The sequence below is a fragment of the Pristis pectinata genome, chromosome 18, assembly GCF_009764475.1.
Source record: "Pristis pectinata isolate sPriPec2 chromosome 18, sPriPec2.1.pri, whole genome shotgun sequence".
Classification (NCBI taxonomy): Eukaryota; Metazoa; Chordata; class Chondrichthyes; order Rhinopristiformes; family Pristidae; genus Pristis; species Pristis pectinata.
This window is the reverse complement of record NC_067422.1, coordinates 10,258,528-10,280,819: the sequence shown is the minus strand read 5'-3', so window position 1 is coordinate 10,280,819 and position 22,292 is coordinate 10,258,528. Positions and strand designations below refer to the sequence as shown.

Sequence of the window (22,292 nt, the reverse complement as noted above, 5' to 3'; positions counted from 1 at the left end):
ATCTGAACCTGATCAGATTACAGAAGGAACTCTGCACTTTTGAAGGAAACACCTTCTTGATACTTTTTAAGTTGAGTCACATCTATCTGCTCAGATTGAGTATCCATAATCCTAAAGCAATTTGGTTAACAAATATCCCTGAATCAAATTTGCTATTCATTAGCATAATTCTATATTAAAAAAATCGGTGTAACATTTGGTCACATATCAGTGATTACACTTGAATTGGTTGTGAAATGCCTACGTATATGGCAATCAAGAATAAGCTCAGAATGAATTAGAGAATCATAGGATTGTTTCAACTCAGGAGGAAGTCATGTGGCCTATCAAGTCTAAGCTGGGCTCTTAGAATTTCTATCAATCCTATTCCCTTACTCTTTCTCCTGAAAATTATTCTCTTTCACAAGCCATCTAATTCTCTTTTGAAAGAGTTGATGAGTTTTGGTTTGGATCCTACAGGCAGATCATAACTTTTCTCTGAGTAAAATAAAATTCTTTACATACACGTTATATCTTTTACTTCAGAATGTTATATTAGTATTCCCAGGACCTTGAACTACTTGTTAATGTGAATAATTTCCCTCTATTTACCCCATCTAAACCAGTCATGATGTTATAATTTTGTACATCTCTCAACTTCCTTTGCTCCAAGAAGAACAACACCAGCTTCTCCAGTCTTACCTTGTATCTGAAATCCCTCATCCCTGGGACAACTACTAAACAGTTTTCTAATAAAAATGGAGACTAAACAGAAGCATATATAAAAAAAAAAAGAAAAGATAAAAATATAATTTTTACCTAAGGGTGCAATTGAGGGACAATCGATGTGGGCTGCTTTGACAGAAAAATAGAGGAAATTTTCCTTGGGTTTCTTTTACACACTGCAAATCTACAATTTGGAATAGCATGTGCAAAATATTCCTGCTCTTTTCTTCACTCCAGTTGTCCTATTGTGGGGAAAAAGGGACAAGAGAAAAATAGATAACATTTCAGCTAAAAGGATATAATTTCTTACAGACTTGTCGGAGGTTTGGTATCAGAGAAGATCCGCTGGGGTGAATCTGTTGCACAGTTTAGAGAACAGGAAAAGACATTGTGTGGTGATGTGCTCCTTGTTACAGCCTTTGTTTCTTATGTTGGATATTTCACAAAAAAGTACAGGAACGATCTTATGAATAATTACTGGATGCCCTTCCTGGAAAAGCTTGAGGTAAAGAATTGCTTAGAGAATTGTGAATTGATGATATTCATTCAGAGGCATAACTGTTGTCTTTTCAGTTGATATTATCCATTGAATACTGGAACACTCAATGCTAAGTATTGTTTTCTGCCTGTGCACATTCAATTGTATTAAAAGTGGCTCTGTAATTTGAAAGACCAAATGATAAATTATTACCACCTTCTCGTGCACTAAATAATGGGCAAGAGGAAGATTCTGGAGGGATGGGGGTTATTTAGAAGGTTACAGAGAAAGGACAAAGTGATAATGCAAGGTCACAAAAACAATAGACTGATAGGAGTGGGTAGAGTATTCAAACAAAAAACTATACTTTCACTTAGAGACGGAGCATGCAAAAATGGTAAATACAGAGCTGAAGGTTCTTTTTCTGAATACATGCAGCATTCATAACAAAGCTGATGAATAAATGGAAGAAATAGGAATAACTGGGTATGATCTAAAGCATTTATAAAAACATAGTTGCAAAGTGACCAAGGTTGGGAATTAAATATTTCTGGAAACTTGAAACTGAAAGTGCTTTAGTTCAATCTGAAGCCGGGGTTTTAAATCTGAACAAAGCAAACGACAGTGGTCTATGGGGTGAGTTGGTTCTTGTAGATTGGGTAACTACTTTCAAGGGTTATGGCAGTGTTTTTCTTCTTATTATTGCAATCCCTTGTAATGAGAATGATTGTTCCCACTTTGGTTTGTGTATTCTAAGTTGACTGATGAGGCCAATGTGAGAACTGCGGATGCTTACAGGTGGATAGTTTGTGAGGTGGTGCGCTTCTTCCATCAGGACTTCTCTGTGCTTCTGATGCATGGACTCAAGGTGTCACTATCATCCCCAATGCTCTTTTGTCACTTTGAACAGTCATGGGCTAGAGACTCTTAAAAGTCAATGGACAAGTATTGGCTAACATTTAAAGAATGAGTTCAGGAATAACAATTCGAATTTGCATCCTGTTTTCCAGTGCGAAAATGTCTGGTTTAGATAATTCTTCCTCTGTTTACTATCTTTATCTTTACTGCAGTGATCAGAACTAGACACAATTGTCTTGAAACTGGACCTAACAGCACCAGTTTTTCTTATCATACATTTTTTGTTATCATGCATTAAATCATACACAAAAACCAAATGCTGCCTGTTTTGACATCTGTGCACCCATTTCTGTCAGAAGTTGAACTGGGCACTTCCAGGTGTCATTCGTCTCAACACAGGTTTCACTTTGCTCATCATATTTCCTAAAGTGATGACACCATCAGTATGCTTTGGCTTATTTCAAGTATTTAACGAGAGAAGTTGCATCAAAAAGTCTTGATCTATGACCCTCACACTTAACTCACAATAAAACAAGAAGTACATTATGCTGAAAGGTCCACAGCCCTCTCCTACCGGATTCTTTCTTCTTCAGCCCTTTGCCTCTTCTACCTATTACCTCTCAGCTTCTTACTTTTCTCCCCTCCCCCACCCCACCATCCTACCTTCCCCCTCTCATCTGGGCTCACCTAGCATCTGCCTGCATGTACTCCTCCCCCTCCCCTGACCTTCTTATTCCTGCTTCTGCCCTCTTCCTTTCCAGTCCTGATGAAGGGTCTCGACCTGAAACGTCAACTGTTTATTTCTCTCCATAGATGCTGCCTGACCTGCTGAGTTCCTCCAGCATTTTGTGTGTGTTATGCTGAAAGGGGTAGCTTACCCTGCTTTAAAGTGTACCCCTCCCCCGGGATATTGCTTTTATGTTCAAAAAGTCCTCCCATGAAATTTTTGTTAGAAAATAAATCAATGCCTGCAAACCCCTGTAAAGATTGTGGCTTCTATGAACTGGTAAGTGTTCACAGATTTCTTGATCTGTGAGCTCAATGCTTTTGATGATTGTAGGGACTTCGGGACACCTCCACTCTCAGGGTACAATTAGACCTTTTCCATAGTCAGGAAGAATTTCCACAAGGACACCCATGCACTGTTACCTCTCCCCATTTTCCCATCTCCCCTGTTTTTCCTGATTTCCTCTATTTCCCATTGTTTCTTATCTCCAAGCTACCTTTCAAGAGATTCCTTGAAAAATGCTGACCCACTTCTTGTGAGTTAGTGTGTGAATGATTCCATAAAGCAACAGCCATCTGTGAAATGCACAGGTCAGATTTTAGCACTGTTAAAAAGGAGCAAACCATCAAAACAATTTCTTAGGGCAGGATGGTACTTGTTTTTATTGTGAGCTAGGTGTGAAGGTCATAGGTCCAATTCCTGTTGTTCAATTAACCAAGTCAAGCCAAAAACATTTATGCTGTCATCAGTTGTTTTGTGACAACTGACTTGGTTTTAGCACAATACCTATTTAGTGCACCGAAAATGCTTAAAGTCAACTACTAGACAAGTTTTCTAAAGTAGTTAAAAGCTGTTATTTAGAAACTTTAAAAATGTTCAGACAATTGCACATTGATATTTTAATTTCAAAGGTTAATGTAGAGCACAAGTATGTAAACATTTTTGTACTTATCATGCGAGTTCTAATCAGATTTTAAGCTATTTACAATATGACTTTTTGGGGAAATTATTTTAGGTGCCAATTCCAATTACTGAAAACTTAGATCCACTTTCTCTTCTGACTGATGATGTTGACATTGCTGCATGGAATAATCAGGATTGCCAAGTGATCGGACATCATCAGAAAATGCTACAATTCTCTGTAATACAGAGCGTTGGCCTTTAATTATTGATGCACAGCTGCAGGGTATCAAATGGATTAAAAGAAATTGAAGATGATTTGAAAATAATAAGACTTGGACAAAGAGGGTATGTATGTTGGTTGCAGATTGCAGATTAAATAATCTCTTTAAAAATTGATTTCCAAATGGTTAACACATTTAATTAACAAAGTTCTGCTTTATATTTTTTACTTCCTGAGATGAAAAAGAATCATCAGTATTTTAACTTTATTGTCTCAGCATATAATTTTATGCCCTTGACCACTTTTGCCAGCAGCTTCTGCCAGCTTTTTTATCATGCCTCCTGATAAAGAAATGCTTCTTAAACAACTCTCCAGGATTTTCAATATTCCATTCATATCCCTGAGCTGATACACTCCTGTTATAGCTAAGGGTATTGCTTTGGATATACCTGCTCTACTGCATTAGCTATCATAAACTGCATCCTTTAATTCGATTATTCTGGACATTATAATGTCAATTGCATTTAGTGACAGTGCTACAGACAAACAGTATAGAGACCATTGGGTAGTTTCCTTATCAGTCAAGCTTGGTGACCACAATGTTCTGTAACTAAGATTGATTTTATGTACATAATTGGTAACTATCTTCCAATTATTGCATTTTTCTGGACATTAAGTGTATTTTGTTTTCTGAGTAAGTTGAATTTAATTACTTGACAATAGATTATTTACCCTGATTCATAGCCTTGTTCTATCTCCATTTTATTGATTAATGAATATGCTGTATAATGTTGTCTTCTAAGGGACCCTTTGAAGTGCCTATTATCAAGGCTGATGTATGTTTTGGTCAATAGTTATCCATATTAATCTTTATTATTTCTTGAATATGGCTATCATGTTAACTCATTTCCAGTCTAGTAGCACTTCCTCAACACTAGGCAATACTATAACAGAACATTTTTGAATGCAGTCCACTGAACTTACTACTGGCAAGATATATGCCCTTAATATCCATCTAGCTGCAGTTTAGTGTTAAGTGGAAAGGGCAGTATTTATTGCCCATCCCTAATTGCCCTTAAGAAGATGGTAGCAAGCCACCTTCTTGAATCACTGCAATACCACTGGCTGCTGTTGGGAAGGGAGTTCCAGGATTTAGGCCCAATGATGGGGAGGGACTGGTAAACATGTATTGCAGGCCAGGATGCTGTGTGACTTGAAGGGAAGCCTGCAGGTGGTGGTGTTCCCATGCATCTTGCTGCTCTTGTCCTTCTTGGTGGTAGAGGTCTTGGGTTTGGGAGGTGGTCTTGGAGTACCTAAATTGAGTAACTCAGTGCAATTTATAAGTGGTACACACTACAGCCACTGTGTGCTGGTGACATAGGGATATGAATGTTAAGAGTGGTGGATGGTTGGCTGCTATGTCCTGGATGGTGTCAAGCTTCTTGAGAGTTGTTGGAGGTACGCTCATCTGGACATGTGGAAAATATTCCCTATATCTCTTGACTTGTGTCTGGTAGATGATGCAAAGGTTTTAGAGTGTATGAAGTTGAATTATCACTGCAGGATATTCACCTTTGACCTGCTCTTGTAGCTACAGTATTTATATGGCTGGTCTATTTGAATATCTGGTCAATGATGATCAGGGTGAATATCTCAGAGGAAAGGGTGGAACAAAGGGTTTGCTGATGATACAGAATTAGTGGGAGAGCGTGGTGCAAGGAGGATGCCTGACTCTTGGACAAAAAACAGAACGGTGGAGGAATTCAGTGGGTCAAACAGGATCTGTAGAGGCAGGAGGTGCAAGTCAATGTTTCAGGTTGAGATACTGCATCAGGACCAAGAGGGAACAGGAAAGATTACCAATTTATAGCAGTATGTGGGGTGGAGGGGGGTTGGGTCTTGGGATAGAGGCTGGTAGGTGATAGGTGGAACCAGATGGGGAGCAGATGACAGGCAGATGGAATCAGGTGGGGGGGAAGGGATGGGAGGTATGAATAAAAGGAGAAGAAAATTAGGTATGTGTGTGCTTGGAAGGAGAGCACCTGTGGTGTGGGTTACCTGAAATTAGAAAGTTCAATGTTCATACCATTGTAAGCTACCAAAGCTTGACTCTTCAACAGGATCTAGATAGGTTGAGTGAGCAGGTGAAAATTTCAGCAAATGGAGTTTAATGTGGGAAAGTGTGAAGTTATTCACTTCAGTATGAGAAATCAAGAGGCAATTATCTAAATGGGAAGAGATAGCAACTGAGTGGAATACAGAAGGATCTATGTTCTTGTGCATGTATCACAAAACTTTTGCAGGCAGATGCAGCAAGTTGTTAGGGAAACAAATGGTATATTGGCCTTCATTGTAAGAAGTTTAGAAATAACAAGAATTGTTACAATTGTACAGGGTGTTGGTGAGGCCATACTCAGATTACTGTGTATAATTTTGGTCCCCTTATTTAAGAAAAGATATACAAGTACCGGCAGCAGTCCAGAAGAGGCTAATTATGTGAGGGTTGGAATGTGAGGTTGACCTATCAGGAGCAGCCTAAAGAAGTTGGAGTTTAGAAGAATGAAGGGTAATCTTATTAAATCATAAAAGAATCCTAAGAAGGCATGACAGGGTAGATGTTGAGAGGTTTCCACCGTTCAGAGAGTCATGAATGAGGGGACATAGTTGCAAGGGGATGGTCATTTAAAATTGAAGTGCATTCGAATAGAGCACCAGAGGTCAGAATTAAACCTGGGTCACTGGAGTCATGAGGCAGAGCCACTGGCTTTACCACTATGCTGTCCAGTTGTGTGGACTAAGCTGAAAATGTTGGTATATTTTGTGCTCCCAATTTGCCCCTGAACTAAGGTGGCAAGTTGACAACCACATTGATTGCTAGTCTAGCTACGGAAAATAGATCTTTTCCCCTGAAGGTCATTAGTGAACCATTGTAGTTTAAATGACAATCCAGCTATTTCATGGTTCCTGTTACTGAGATTAGCTTTGATTCAGGATTGCTTTAAATTCCCCATCTGTTTTAGTGGGATTGGGATTTGTGTTACTGGAAAATAGTACTGAACCCTAACTGCTTGTCCAGTTCTCGGCTCCTGTCTTAAGGTTCTAACATTCGAGCAGTTATTACCTCTAATCCTACTTAGTTTCTTAGACTGATGTTTTTAGATACCATAGTAAAAATGGCCTAGAAATTACTCCATACCATGCCCATTTTACAATAGTAACCCCCTGACAAACCAATGTAGTGAGTATCAGATCCTAATTCTGCCATGAAATCTCCCCCATAGGTGCTGTCATTGGTATTAAAAGGCATGACTAACGGACCATTAGCAAACATGCATGATGCAAAACTTCTTTGTATGCAAGAAGTTAATATTCTCAGCCAGCTGGCAGTCAAATCAGTGGTCCATGAAGAGGTCATTTCAGGCTGCCACTGGAAAAAGAAACTCTTTGCTTCAATTATTGAGTCCTTCTCCCAGTTCCACATTAAATTCTGTCAGCAAATCCTAATGTTTTCTCTCCCTTGCTTTTACTTTCCACTTTCCTTCAAACATTAGGCAATTTGGTAAGCCTGGTGCCTTCTAGGACAGGTGAACTGGCTCTCCAGATCATTAGTAATAAACAATTTCCCATAATCCTGCCTGTGCAATGTGCACTGTGCTTAGATTGTGCCCTAAACCTGGGATGATCTAATTTCTGGCCACTGTTATTCTTAAAACTACTTCTTTAAATTATACAAAAAATACTAACATTTTTTTATTGGAAACAGTTATCTTGACAGCATTGAGAATGCTGTATCCAATGGGGATACTTTATTACTTGAAAATATTAGTGAGACCGTGGAACCTGTGCTGGACCCTCTCTTGGGAAGAAACACTGTCAAAAAAGGAAAGTAAGATTATCTGTCATTTACTCTTTTGATGTCATAATTTGTTCCCACAGTTTGCAAATACTGGGGCATGGATTAGAAGTGGGGGAAGGCCACAGTGATGGGATGTTTAACAAATCAAAAAGAAATGAGAGAGTAGTGGGATGGGAGAGTGAGGGGGAGGAAAAAAAAGCAAACATGTGCATCAGAAACTGAATTTGAAGTAAGAACTGTAAAAAAAAAATCAAACCTCAAGACTCTGAATACACGAAGCATTTGCAACAAGGTCGATGTACTTGATCCCTTTCATGGAACTCATTGGCATAGACTATAAATGACTGAGGCCCCTGTGGCACACGAGTTTCAGCTTGCCAATTTGAAAATTACCTATTTTTCAATGCACTATTTTATGTAGGTTAGCCAATACATTGACAACATGAGCACTTATCTTATGCAGTAACCTCTCGTAGAACACCTTTTCAAATGTGTTTATAGAAATCCAAATACACAACACCTACTGATTTCCCCTTTATGCACTTGTTATGTCCTCATAGAACTTCAATAAATAAGTCACAGATGCTTTCACAGGACCATGTCAACTCTACTCAGTTCTTTTATGGTTTCTATACATCTTGCTACAACTTCCTTAATGAAGGATACCACCATTTTCTCAGTGGCAGATATTTGGTTAATTGTTTTATGGTTTCATGCTTGCAGTCTAATTCCTTACTTGAATAAAGATGTTACATTTTCTGTTATCCAACTCACTGGAACTTTTCCAGAATATGGAATTTTGGAAGACCGCAACCAATGTGGCAAATAACTCTGCCAGTAACTTTTAAGATCCAAAGGACTTATCAGCCTTCAGTCCCATTAGTCTATCGGATGATTTTTCATCATATAGTAATTATGGTTTTAAGTTCTTCCCTTCTCCCCCTGCTTTCTTGCTTTAATTGGGATGCTTCTAAAAGGATGGATACAAACTGTTTGTTTCTGCCATTGTCCAATATTAATTTCTCAGTCATAGACAATAAGCAACCAATGCTTACTTTAGCTACACACTCAGTGGATCAGGCAGCATCTGTGGAGGGAAATGAACGGTTGACATTTCGGGTCAAAAGCCTTCATCTGGACTGAAAGATAGCGAGAGATAGCCAGTATAAAGAGGTGAGCGAAGGGGTGAAGGAAGAGCTGGCATGAGATAGATAATCCAGGTGAGGAAGTGTGATAGGCCGATGGAGAAAGGAAGAATGGAAATAGCGCCAGAAGCTGGGGGAAGTGATAGGTGGAAGTGACAAAGGGCTGAAGGACGATAGGAGTCTGATGGGAGAGGTAGATGAAGCATGGAACAAAGGGAGGGAGGTGGGGGAGGGCAGAGGGGAGTTGTTGGGGAGAGGAACCAGTGGGAGGAGTGTGCGGGTGATGGGCAGATCGAGAGGGTGGAGGAGGGGAAAGAGACATGGTGATGGGGGCCAGATAGGTCAGGAGGAGAGAGAAAAGGGACAGGGGGAGCAGGTTACCTGAAGTTGGAAAAATTGATGTTCAATCCATTGGTTTTAGTCTACCCAGGCAGAATATGAGGTGCTGTTCCTCTAGTTTGCATATAGCCTAAAACTTGCCAGCTTTTCCTCCACCCCTACCCCTCACCTCTTTTATAATGGCTATCTCCCCTTTATCTTTTGGTCCAGATGAAGGGTCTAAAGCCAAAACTGTCCATTTCCTTCCACAGATGCTGCTTGACGTGCTGAGTTCGTCCAGCATCTTGTTTGTTGCTCCAGATTCCAGCATCTGCAGTCTCTTGTGTCTAGTTTTTACTTTAGCTACCCTGTTCCTTTCTTTATATATTTTTCTGCATAAATTCCTAAGGTAGGTCTTAAGCATTTAACCTGAGTTAAACAATGTGGCTACAGTGTGCACCATCTACAAAATGCACTGTGGTTACTACTAAGGCTACTTTGGCAGCCGAAAATCTGTGACATCTATCATCTAGAAAGACAAAAGCAGCAGGCACACAGGGAAAGGACTACACACAAGTTCACCTCCAATGTACTCATGGCCCACCTTCATTGCTGCTGGGTTTAAATCCTGAAACAACATTCAACAATATGAGAGTACCTTCAATAGGAAGACTACAGCAATTGAATTAAATGACAATCAATGCAGGTGTTATCAGTAACACACACACACACACACACACACACACACACACACACACACACACACACACACACACACACACACACACACACACACACACACACACACACCTATTCCACCAAAAAAAAAATGACAATTCATACTGACGCTGGCATTTTTGAAGGCGAAACTATGGATTAGCTATTTTCTCACACTTAACACTTCAAAAATTGTTTCATTGGAACTTGCTGGCAGTGTATGCTGGTGATAACATGAGTTTTGAACAGCGAGTTTGCAAACAATGCAGCTCATTTAAAACAAAATTTAATGTTTGAAAAAAAACTCAAATCGTAGAAAGGGAGGGTAAATTAGAATCAAATCAGTTACAGGAAGAGAACTAGAATAATAAAGGCAGAGAGAAAAAGAGAATAAAAGGTTAAATTAATATAGAATTTAAAGTATTGCATTTTTACAGCCTAAATACTTTAAAATATTTGAAAACAGTATATGGTGTCAGTGGAACAGCGGATATTCATCACCCGATATAGTTCAAATTAGCAGCTACTTGGCCTCAAACTCTGTTTCCTAGCTAGTGGTTTCATCAGCTTCCCAAGCCATTGTCTTAAGATAAACTGGATTGTTCACAGCCTGTGTCCTATTCAACTGCAAGCTGAGCTTCAGGCCTCGTTTAGTTTCCATTACCAAGGCAATCTGCTTCCATCTATGTAATATTCCTCTCCTCTCCCTCTGCCTCAACTCATGTAACTGCAAGGTTTTGTTACTTCTATCCAACTGGTTTTGATGAAGGGTCTCGGACTTTAAACATTAACCCTGTTTCTCTTTCCATTGATGTTGCCTGACCTGCTGAGCAATTCCAGCATTTTCTTCTAATATTCTCTTGCTTAGATTTTACTCATATATTCTGTTGGTTGGCCTTCTACTAACCATCCTCCATCAACAAGCTTATCTAAAGTTATGTTGTCATTGTCCTAATTACCACTATACACCTTTCAAACATCATTGCTGTGCACACCTGTGCATTGGCTCCTGATCCACCAACATCTCAATTATAAAATTCTTACATGCTCAGATCATTTCTTGTCTGCTTATTTTTCTAATGAGACACCTTAGGCCATCTTAACTATATTATAATATGCTATATAAATGCAAGTTGTTCTTTTAGGATTCTTTGATTAGTCTGCATTAAGTATCATATGGAGCTAATTTCAAAGATAGAGAGTTTACATCTAAACAGGTTTGTTTTCCAGATCATAATCCTCAATAGGTCAATAAAAAATTAGCTAACTTTAATTCTAAGAACCAATTAGTTAACTTCATTTCTCAGAACCAACGCAGTTATTGGTGAAGGGATAAACTGAGGGCTTTGTGCAAAATAAATAGATTATTATCTGCTGGGATTAGCAGAAAGTGAAATCAGGTGACAGAGTGGGGTCAATGTGTTTTTAGTTGATGATGATATTCATGTTTGTATTAAACAATTCAAACCATATTGTTTATGTATTACACTCTATTATGATGTAAAAAAGCTTGCACTTTTTAACCACACTTTACGTTAACATTCCTTTTGGTGAGATACAAAGGTCATGATTATTTAATCAAGTTGATAATAGTGTTAAATGCTTGGATTGTACTATTACAGCAAAATCATACAGCATACATAGTTGCACCAGGATACAAGGCACATGGATACATTAGGTGATTTGATAACATTAGTCAGGTTAATGAACTTGTGTCTCGAAGCCTATGCTATTGCTGTAGAGTTTGAATCCAGCTGTGGCATTTGGAACATTCCATAATGTAAAGATGAAAATGAAAAGCTAATTTCAGTAATCATAAGCATGAAATTACCAGATTGTGAAGAAAAATCATCTAATTCACTTCTGCTCTTCAGGGAATGAATTTTATTATCTTTACCTAGCTTAGTATCACTGTAGATCCACTGCAACGAGCTTGTCTCTTAACTGTCTTCCAAAATAGTCTAGCAAGCCTCTCAGTTTGAGTACATTTAAAGATTGCCAGTAAATGCTGGCCTTGTCAGGGACTGCCAGATTCCCTGAAAATACAAAAATAAGAGCTGGTATTAAGTGATGATGAAGCTATCATATCTTTTTAAAACCCGCTGATCTTTAGTATCAAATAGGGAAAGTATCCTGCTGATTTTTTTCCATTCTACTTGGCAGGCACGGTAGTGTAGTGGTTAGCGTAACGGTTTACAGTGCCAGCGACCTGGGTTCAAATCCGACCACTGTCTGTAAAGAGTTTGTACATTCTCCCCGTGTCTGTGTGGGTTTCCTCCGGGTGCTCTGGTTTCCTCCCACATTCCAAAGACTTAAAGGTTAGGAAGTTGTGGGCATGTTATGTTGGCGCCGGAAGCGTGGCGACATTTGTGGGCTGTCCCCTCAGAACACTACACAAAAAGATGTATTTCACTGTGTGTTTCGAGTACATGTCACTAATAAAGATATCTTATCGAAATTGGGCAGTAAAAATATCAAAAGCCGCCAAAGTAACCATAAATACTAGTGTCATTACCTCATTAGTGTCTGGGTGTTTGTGTGAAAGTTGGGAGAGTTATCCCAAAATCTCTTCAAACAACAAACAATCTGACATGGTCATGCTCACTGGATCATGATGCCCTTTGGCCAAAGTCCTAGACTATCTTGTAGCTATGCCAAGTTAATCTCTATTATATCAACTGGACAAACCTATTAAGGGTGCTGGTGGCCTTAACATTGATCTTGGATCCTATGAAGTCCCAGGTCAAAAAAGGAAGAGGAAACCTCTCACTTTATTTTTATTCATTCCTGGGATGTAGGCGTTGTCGACAAGGTGACCATTTATTGCCCAATCTTGAACTGATTGGTTTTCTAGGTCATTTCAGAAGGCAACTCAGAGTCAACAATATCATTGTGTGTTTGGATGTCACATGGGCTGAGTAACACTAGCAGAATTTCTTCTTTAAAGGACTTAATTGAACTAGATAGTTTTATTTATGATAATCCAGTAGTTTCATTGTCACCATTACTGATATAAGTTTTATCTTAATTCCACATTATTTAAATCATTGCATTTCAATTCCACACCTACCTTTCAGTTTATTTAATTCCTTGGAGCAAAGGAGGCTGAAGGCTGACCTGATTATAAGTATATAAAATTATGAGAGGCATAGGTAAGGTTGATAGTCAAAATCTTTTTCCCATGGTGAGGGTATCAAAAACAAGAGAGCATAGGTTTAAGGAGGGAGGTAGGAGAGTTAAAAGTGATCTTAGAGCTAAGAGGGTGGTTGATATCTGGAATGTGCTGCCAGAGAAGGTGGTAGAGTCAGTTGCAATCAGTATGTTTAAGAGATATTAGTCAGACAATTAAGTAGGCAATACATAGAAGGATATGGACCTAATGCAGGCAAACAGATTAATTTAAATAGGCAAAAAGGGTGGCATGGGTGTGGTGGGCCAAAGACTCCATTTCTGTGCTGTATGTCTCTATGACTTTAAATTCCTCATCTGACATGATGGAACTTGAACACAATTCATAGGATCTTTAGTTTAGGTTTCTGGATTGTAATGCTTTAACTTAACCACAGTGCTACTATTACCAGCTGCCACTCTTATTAAACGGAAGAACCAGTACTCTTCCATGTCAATCACTAATAGAAAAAAGCACAAGCGGAGGATTTCGACAACCATCACTGGGAGTAGTTTGCTATTATTACCACTTAATTGAATTGCCCGGGTCCTGAAGGACATAGGTGCCTGATTGAGTTTATGGTGATGCAGAGAGAATCAACAAGAGGGAATATCCTACTTGAACATGGCCTCACCAACCTACCAGTCACAGATTCATTCTGGGAATGACCAGTATTGCTGGAGCCTCGAAGGCACTTATCACAGATCCAAATTTGCGGAAGTTTGCTTGCTGCCAAAGAGATCAGACTTCAGACATTCTTGTTTACCTGAAACCATACTGAAAAGCAAATAATACTTTCTTGCTTGACTTCATGCTACTCCTGGGATTCCTCCCTGCCCTATTTACCCATTACATAGCCATGCCATGGTGCATACCAGGTATCTGTCCAGAAATGCCAAGCAGGGATTATCCCCTTCTAACTTATTAATATTACAAAAATAATTATATTTACTGCATATCTAACAACTGCAAGCATGTATAATTCTACCAGGAAAGCCCCCAGAAACCCAGGGCTACATATGAACCTACAAGGACCTAAGAATTATCAGCAAGATTAGGCAGTGTGACTTGTCGAGTCTGCTTCCCCATTCAATAAGATCATGGCTGATCTGATCTTGGCCTTAGTTCTATTTTTCTGTTTGTTCCATAACCCTCAACTGCCCTGAACATCAAAAATTTGAATGATTCAGCCTTGAATATGTTCACTGAATCAACTCCATCTGCTCTCTGGGGCAAGGAAGATGATAACTAGTATGATCTCTATCTCCTTCCTCAGAACAAGTACAGATAAATTAACTACCACGTTGCATGCATATTTATATGCTACAAATATATTGTAAAGTTAAGCACAGCTTGGTCTGTAACATAATAGACTTCAATAATTATTATTTAACTATACACTTAGGTATATCTACATTGGTGATAAAGAAGTTGAATATCATCCCAAATTCAGAATGATACTCCACACCAAATATTTTAATCCTCATTTCAAACCAGAAATGCAAGCTCAGTGCACTTTGATTAATTTCCTTGTAACAAGAGATGGCCTAGAAGATCAGCTACTAGCATCGGTGGTTGCTAAAGAACGTCCTGACTTAGAACAACTGAAGGTACATTTTAAATAGACAAATAGAAAGATAAATTTGTAGAAATACACACAATGAACATGTTTGAAATGTTGTCACAGTAGTGTATTTCCCATGACATTGCTCATTCAGATAGAGCATAAATTTTATGTTGTTAATGTAGGATACCTAATCAGATAAGTGACATTTTTAGTATTATAGTACTTATGTAACTTAGCAATATTTTTGCAATCAAATGAAATTTTCTTCTTGATTCTGTGGATGGAACAGTAGCTTTGTTAATATTATGGTCAGATTTTTCTTAGAAAATTATGAACATTATTCCATTATAAGAATGGAAAAAATACACAGAATATACTAGAAATGCTTAAAGTTCTGGTAGCATCTGTTCAAGTAAAACAGTTTACATTTTAGGTTGATTACTTTTCTGTTTTATTTCATATTTCCAACTTAATACACTCTCACACAACAGCTACCTTGGATTGTTAAGTCTGCTGTATTTTCACAATAATTGCCTTTTAAGCTTGTTAAATAGTTACATAAAGTAATAAATAAAAAAAATCAATAACAATTATTACAAGTCAATTGTCCCGTCTGGAAAGGGAACAACTGTAAGCATGGAGTTTTATTACTTTAAGTTGTGAATCATTCATGAATTTTAAAGACTTACAACTAATTTTTGTACTTTATCACATTTATTCTCTGGTAATTCAATCTTTATTTATTTATTTTCCTGTCTCTGATATGATATGCAATGCAACCCATGGAATGAGTTGTGTTCAATCTGACCTGCCAGCCACTCTTACACATTGCATTAGCTCCAAGGCCACACTAAATTTTTGTGGCTGCATGGTTCCCAATAACCTTATGGTCTCAGTTCTTCAGTTGTCCCTTAAATGGAGTGAACCTTAATGGTAGCCAAGCCTCCAACATAAGGTGCTACCTCCAGCACTGGTCTGATGGTCTTTGATCAAGGATACTTAAAAACACTTGAAATGGATTTAACTTACTAAAAACTTAAATTTATAAAATGATTTAAGGTTTACAAAATTAAAATAATATATTTAAAAACATGTTAGACACAGAGAAATAAACAAAAGTAACTATAAACTTACTTTTTTTAAAATAAAGTTCAGCAATCCTATCGAAATCCTACTGCAGGCCAATCGAATTAGTGTAGATGGACAAGAATGTTGGCATGAATGTTGTGGGCTGAAGGACCCATTTCTGTGCTGTATGACTCTATGCGTCTATGAATGAAGATGAGAGGTCCAGAATTTGACAATAAGCACACTGCAACCAGCGAGCAGTTTTCTAAGAACCATCAACTAGCTGTCAACATGAATTTGCCCAATAAACCATCCTCCATTTCTGTCCTTCACCTTTGTCTAAGAGTTTCTGTTGCTCCTGCTGCTCTGTTATCAAATAATATATTTAGCAACTTAGTTGATAGAGAATTAAAAAATTAAAGATCTAATTAATGGGCCTTGCCATAAGATGCTGTGTATTTATTTGCATTTATACACAATTTCTCTTTTTTGAAGGTCAAAATAGGTAAATGGTAGAAAAAGGTTGCAATTTTCATGTAATAACTTTAATAACTACCCCTGAAATATTTTAATGGTAGTGCTCATACTAGTAAGTCAGAAGGTGGTTGTTTCAAACTCCACTGCAGAGAGTTATTCATTTGTTTAGATTAGCCCAAGTAGTTCAACGATGAACCTCCTTATTGAGAGAGTGGTGCACTGTTGAAAGTGTTGTTGAAGATAACTGGGACTCCATCTCATCTGTCCTCTCTGAATGTAAGAGATCCCTTAGCAGTTTTTGAAGAAGAATGCAAAAGTTCTCCATGAGTCTTGGCTGATATTTCAGCCTTGACTAACATGGGTGAAGCACAGATAGTTTAGTCATATATCTCTTATATTTGTATCCTGGATGTCTTCAGATTGGCTGCTACATCTCTCTACATTTCAGCAATGCATATGCTTCAAAAGTAATTCATTGGCTGCAGAGTGCTTTAGGGCAATTTGAAAGGTGCTATAAAATATTTTTGATTACATATATTAACAAAGCTGTTAGCTGTGTGATTTTCATCCCTTCACAAAACACTACCCTTGAGAAACAGCCTTATGTAATGCACGGTTTTCATTGATTCTGTCTGGCATCTAAAGTCTCTGTGAAGACCTTTCTTGTGAAGAATAAAGAGAAAAGGAACATTAAATATAATTAATTTACAGGCTCTTAGTTTTTCAAATTAAAACTACCCTCTTAAAATCCAAATATAATCTATCCATCCATCCCCAAGGTCATTCCAGTGAATGGGTATTATAAGCCCTCTTCTCCTTTTAGGACAGATTAAGAGTTTTATATCATCTTAAATGCTGCTAGGGTAGGTAAAATTCCTACAGGGAAAGAACTCCAAAGATGGCATTTGTAAATTGTTCCCAGCAAAAGTGCTACTACCATTGATGTCTTGTGAAGTATACCTTTCATTCACAAAATATATATTGCCTAAGTGTTTCAACCAGGGGTGCTAACCTCAACAAAACATTTGTTGGAATAATTTACCATCAGTTAATTAAGTACACAATTAAGTCAAATCTTTGAATTTAATACTAGAATTCTTTTAACAGAAGAAAAACTCTGGAGATTACACTTGTATTTCCAACATAAGTTTCGAACAGTCAAAATTCCCTGCCAAAAGTGCAATTTTATAAAAGCAGTCGTATGCGGAAGATTTTGTTAAGATCTAATAATTATCTCCAATATTTCAGGCAAACCTTACAACACAACAGAACGAGTTCAAGATTGTTCTTAAACAATTAGAAGACTCTCTTCTTGCTCGACTCTCGGAAGCCTCAGGAAATTTTCTTGGTGATACAGCTCTGGTAGAGAACTTGGAGACAACCAAACACACTGCTACTGAAATAGAACGGAAGGTCAGCTGCTTAATGATGGATTTGGTATTGTATTTATGATTTTTTATTTTGTGTAAACAGTTCCTGCAATTATAAAATTTCTTTGGACATCTGAAATAATACATAGATCTAATTCTACTACAATCAAAGATAGAAAATAACACTTGTTTGCTGGACTGCTGCCTCTGCCGGTGCTAGTTCATTAAGGAACTATTTGCAAAACTATAGTACTCGTTGCATTAGATCTACAGAGAATCTTCACACCATTAATATCCTGAACCTCTATCCACAGAATGATATTTTAGATTTAGTCCATAAAACCTCCATTGGAACTCAGCTATGACTGAATATAGTGCATTTTCAAATTCACTTTTCTTTACAACCTTTATTTAAGTAACTTAATGCAGCTAAGATTTACTTAACTGGGATTTATGCTCTATTTGGCTTTCTGTTTTACTGTCTCAACTCTGCTATCTTTTGCTATGAAAAGAGTGAAAAAAGGTACACCTAATTGTTGCTATTAGATGCACTCTGATGCATTAGTTCTCATCTTTTGTCTTTTTGCAGGTGGCTGAAGCAAAGGTCACGGAGGTTAAAATAAATGTGGCAAGAGAAAACTATAGACCAGCTGCACAGAGAGCATCCTTACTCTATTTCATTATTGATGACCTCAACAAGATCAATCCTATTTACCAGTTCTCTCTCAAGGTAAATGTTTGTCAAGTCTGAGACTTAATAATGGGGAAGAAACTGCTTAAGGTCTGCAATAAAGTGGGAAATATGCAGATTGCTCTGTGTGCCCAATCACATGACTAAGATGCACAAGCATATTACAGCTAATGCTACATTTAATTACTTGGACTATTCATTGGAACTTCCATTGGGAGTGTGTTGGGGAGGGGGAGAGGAAATGGAAAATTTGTGTCACTGGCCCCGTTTAAAGGTAATCATCTCTAAAAAGAGTTTTGCTTAAGATGCATCCAACTCATTTCTAATTGAGCAGCAAAATGGCAAGAAAAGATCATTTCAACTCATGCGTTAAGGAACAATATTTGTACATCAAAAGAGGCAATGGTTAATTTGCAAGGTAGAACACCAAACATAAAAGCATGTTAAGTTTCAAATTCTTGCAGCATATTGTGTTCCAGTCAGTGACATTGTTGCCTAGATACAAAGGAGGCACATTGTATAACTCTCCTGACCAAACAGGATCATAAAATGATACTTCATATGGATATACTATAGTAGTACAGGAAGGATTCTTTATTTTCTACCACTGGATTAGAATAGCTGGTGGAGAAGCTCAACGAAAGCAGTCCTTTTTGTACTTGGGTGCAGAAGGGTATTCTCACAAATTTGCCACTATCTGTGGCCAGAGGTGCGAGAGTGTTTTTAGTTAATTCAAGGGATGTGAACCTCACAGGCTGAGCCAGCATTTAATTACTCATCCCTAATTGCCCTTGAGCAGCAGGTGGTGAGATGTCTTCTTAAACTGCTGTAGTCCTTGAGGTGTGGGTATACCTAGAATGCATTTAGGGAGGGAGTTCCAGGATGTTGGCAACATATTTCCAAGTCAGGCTGATGTGTGGCTTGGAGAGCAACTTCCAGGTGATTGTATTCCCCTGCTTTTGCTTCCCTTATCCTTCTAGCTGGTAAGGGTTGCGGATTTGGAAGGTCCTGTCTAAGGAGACTCGGTAAGTTGCTGCAGTGCATCCTGTAGATGGTACAAAGTGCTGCTACTGTGCAATAGTGGTAGAGTAAGTGAATGATAGTGGATGGGGTGCCTTTCAAGCTAGCTGCCATGTCCCGTATGGTGTCAAGCTTCTATGACCAGTAGGGTGTCGATCTTGTTGAGTAGAAAGCATTGCATTAAGAACCTGACTACAATGTATAAGGGACTTTATTAATCCAGAAAGGAATGTTAAGGTTAGACTTCCAACTTATAATTATGATGAGGAACATAGGAAATTATATATGAAAATAAAGCCAAAGCCAGTCTAGTTCACCTACGACCACGTGCTATTTTCATGATACAACAACAATGAAATTGTTGAATAATCATGATAGTTATCTCCTCAACAGAATTACAAAACATTTACAGCACAAACAGGTAATTTATTTTAACTGGTTTATGTCTGCATTTATGCTTTGTAAGAATCTTGTCAGGCCTCTTAATCTAGTCCTTTCAAATGCATAAACATTTGAACTGTTTTCTTGGTCTGATCATCCCATTAATTTAAACAGCAGAGTATGACAAAAACATAACACTCATGGTTCCAGTACAAATACTTCTGCAGGACTTTTCTGTGGAGCTTTTAAGCCTTGCCAACAACCAAACAACAAAAGTTCAGAAAAGAATGGATAGAAAAGGAAGTTATGCGCCAAACGCAGGAAAGTGGGACTAGCTTGGATAGATATTTTGGTCGGCTTGGATGAGTTGGGCCAAAAGACCTGTTTCTGTGTTGTATAACTCCATGCCTCTAATAGTTAAATTTTAACAATACATGTCAGTGTTTGCTGTATTTCCTACAGCTATCAGCCTTTTGTATTTGGAAGTTCATTACAGAATCCTTGGTTTCTCACTGCATACTGGGATATTGTGTGTGTGGGCCTTTACAGTTGCTAGGTCTCTTTAATGTTGGTTTAGTTACAATCGTTCTTATCGCAGGTTTGGCTCCACTGGCATGACAGTCATTAGTAGTGACATTGACTTGATGTTAATGTTGCCATTTTGAAACTCCACACTGAAACTTGCACCCTTTCTTAACCTTGCGTAGCTGAGCATGAGTTGGGTGGCACAAAGCCATTGCAATTTAGTGGCTGGATTATTTCTTCTCTACAAGTGCTTTCATAGTCTGCTGAAAGTGGGCTGGCTGGTAATTTTTTTGCTGACTTAAAAGGCTTAAAATGGTTGGTTTCAAACAAGAGTGGCCCAGTATAGATTATTTTTGATTTTGAACATAACTGAGAGAATGAGCAGAGATCATGCAAGCAAGGCACTGTGTTAGAAAAGGGAGGAGCTGGCACCAAGGGTTTCCACAAAACCTTACCTCATACTGTCTACCACTGATCTACCGTGAGTTTAAAACATCAAGTGATGCTACCCTACCCCCCATTAATTACCACGGCTTCCTATCACTTCAAGAAAGAGGAAAGACAGTGTGCTAATCCGTATCATGGAAAATGTTTTGAGTGACGTGGTTATCATGGTTAAGTAATTGCAGCATGTGCAAGATGATACGGGCCAGGCTTGCAGAATTGTTAAGTGTATGAGGATGGGGGTAACGCATTTGATTGTTAGGAATGAGACCTGACTGACCGAGTCTGTTGGTGGTTGACTAATGGGGTGTTATCGATTGAGCAGTGGTTGATGCTCATGGTGGGGTTCCTTGAATATAGCATTTAAAGCTACATTCATGACCTTGACCAATCAAATGAGGTCAACCCCAACCGTAAACCTCTTCCTGTATTACATGCGCATTTTGGGGGCTACTTTGACCTCTACTGCTATCTCTAACCTTTGCCTCTTGCCATCCGTCTGAAGAACCTCTATCTCTCTGAAGGTGCAGAACCTCATTCCTTTCCACTTCTTCCATCAAGACCACTTGTGCAAGGTCCAAAATCATTGGATATTTTTCTCTTTCATATTCAACACTAACTCAGCCACAATACACCTCCCTTTAATTAATGCTGGCTACCTTTAAATTCTTGTTGATGTGCAGAGCAAATCAACAATTTGGAGACCACACTGGTTGCATAAACTACCGTGAAAATGAGCAAGCAATCCAATGTTGGCATCCTGCCTCCAGTCCAATCATTGGATGGAGCCTGTTTGTGCATCAACATTCATGGACCCATTTTTGAGGATTATTAATTATAATTCCCAGAGTATTTGATTTTGATATTTATAAGTGATTTGATTTGAATATTAAAACTATTTAATTGATTCTTATTTTATTTACTTAGGCTTTTCATGTTGTATTTGAAAATGCTATTCACCGCTCAGTACCAGCAGATGATGTTAAAGACCGTGTCATCAACCTCACAGAGGAAATCACTTATTCAGTTTTTATTTATACAACCAGAGGTCTATTTGAAAGAGATAAACTCATCTTTACAGCTCAAGTTGCTTTTCAGGTAAACTTTTGGTAGAGGGTCTATTGCAGATTACACTGTATATTTTTAAATTCTCATCCTTCTCCAAATCTGTCCTCTAGATCATCCTCATATTTATTTATTAGTATTGCCGACTACGTTTTTAGCTCCCAAAGTCTTAAGCTCTGAAATTTCCTGCCTAAACCTCTCCATCGCTTTTTCTTCTTTTAAGGTATTTCTTAAAACTTCATTCTTAGATCAATCATTTAGTTATCTGCCCAGAAATCTCTTTACATGACTAATGCAACATTTTGGAGCAAAAAAACTCAGATTCTGGAAATCCAAAGCAAAAACAGAAAATACAGAAGCACTCAACTGGTCAAGCAGCATTTGTGGGCAGAGAAACAGAATCAACATGTTAGGTCAAGGACTCTTCATTAAAACTGAAAAAGTGAAAAAACAGACACATTTTAAATTACAAACAGGGGAAGGGATGGCAAGAGCAGTGGGAATACCTAGACAGGGTGCAGACCAAAATTGTCACGATAACAACTCCTTTAAAAATCAGAAGTTAGAGGTAGAAGAGAAAAAAGAAAA

General features: G+C 38.1%; 1 protein-coding gene across 1 annotated transcript in view; it reads left to right on the top strand.

The window, feature by feature from the left end:
* LOC127580014 (dynein axonemal heavy chain 17-like) overlaps nt 1-22,292 on the top strand; it is a 251,034-nt gene that overhangs the window by 203,669 nt on the left and 25,073 nt on the right. The window contains 9 exon segments of the mRNA XM_052033141.1: nt 1,018-1,210; nt 3,784-3,859; nt 3,862-3,982; nt 3,984-4,016; nt 7,655-7,777; nt 14,502-14,706; nt 17,457-17,621; nt 18,168-18,308; nt 21,567-21,737. Coding sequence (XP_051889101.1) covers nt 1,018-1,210; nt 3,784-3,859; nt 3,862-3,982; nt 3,984-4,016; nt 7,655-7,777; nt 14,502-14,706; nt 17,457-17,621; nt 18,168-18,308; nt 21,567-21,737 — 1,228 coding nt within the window.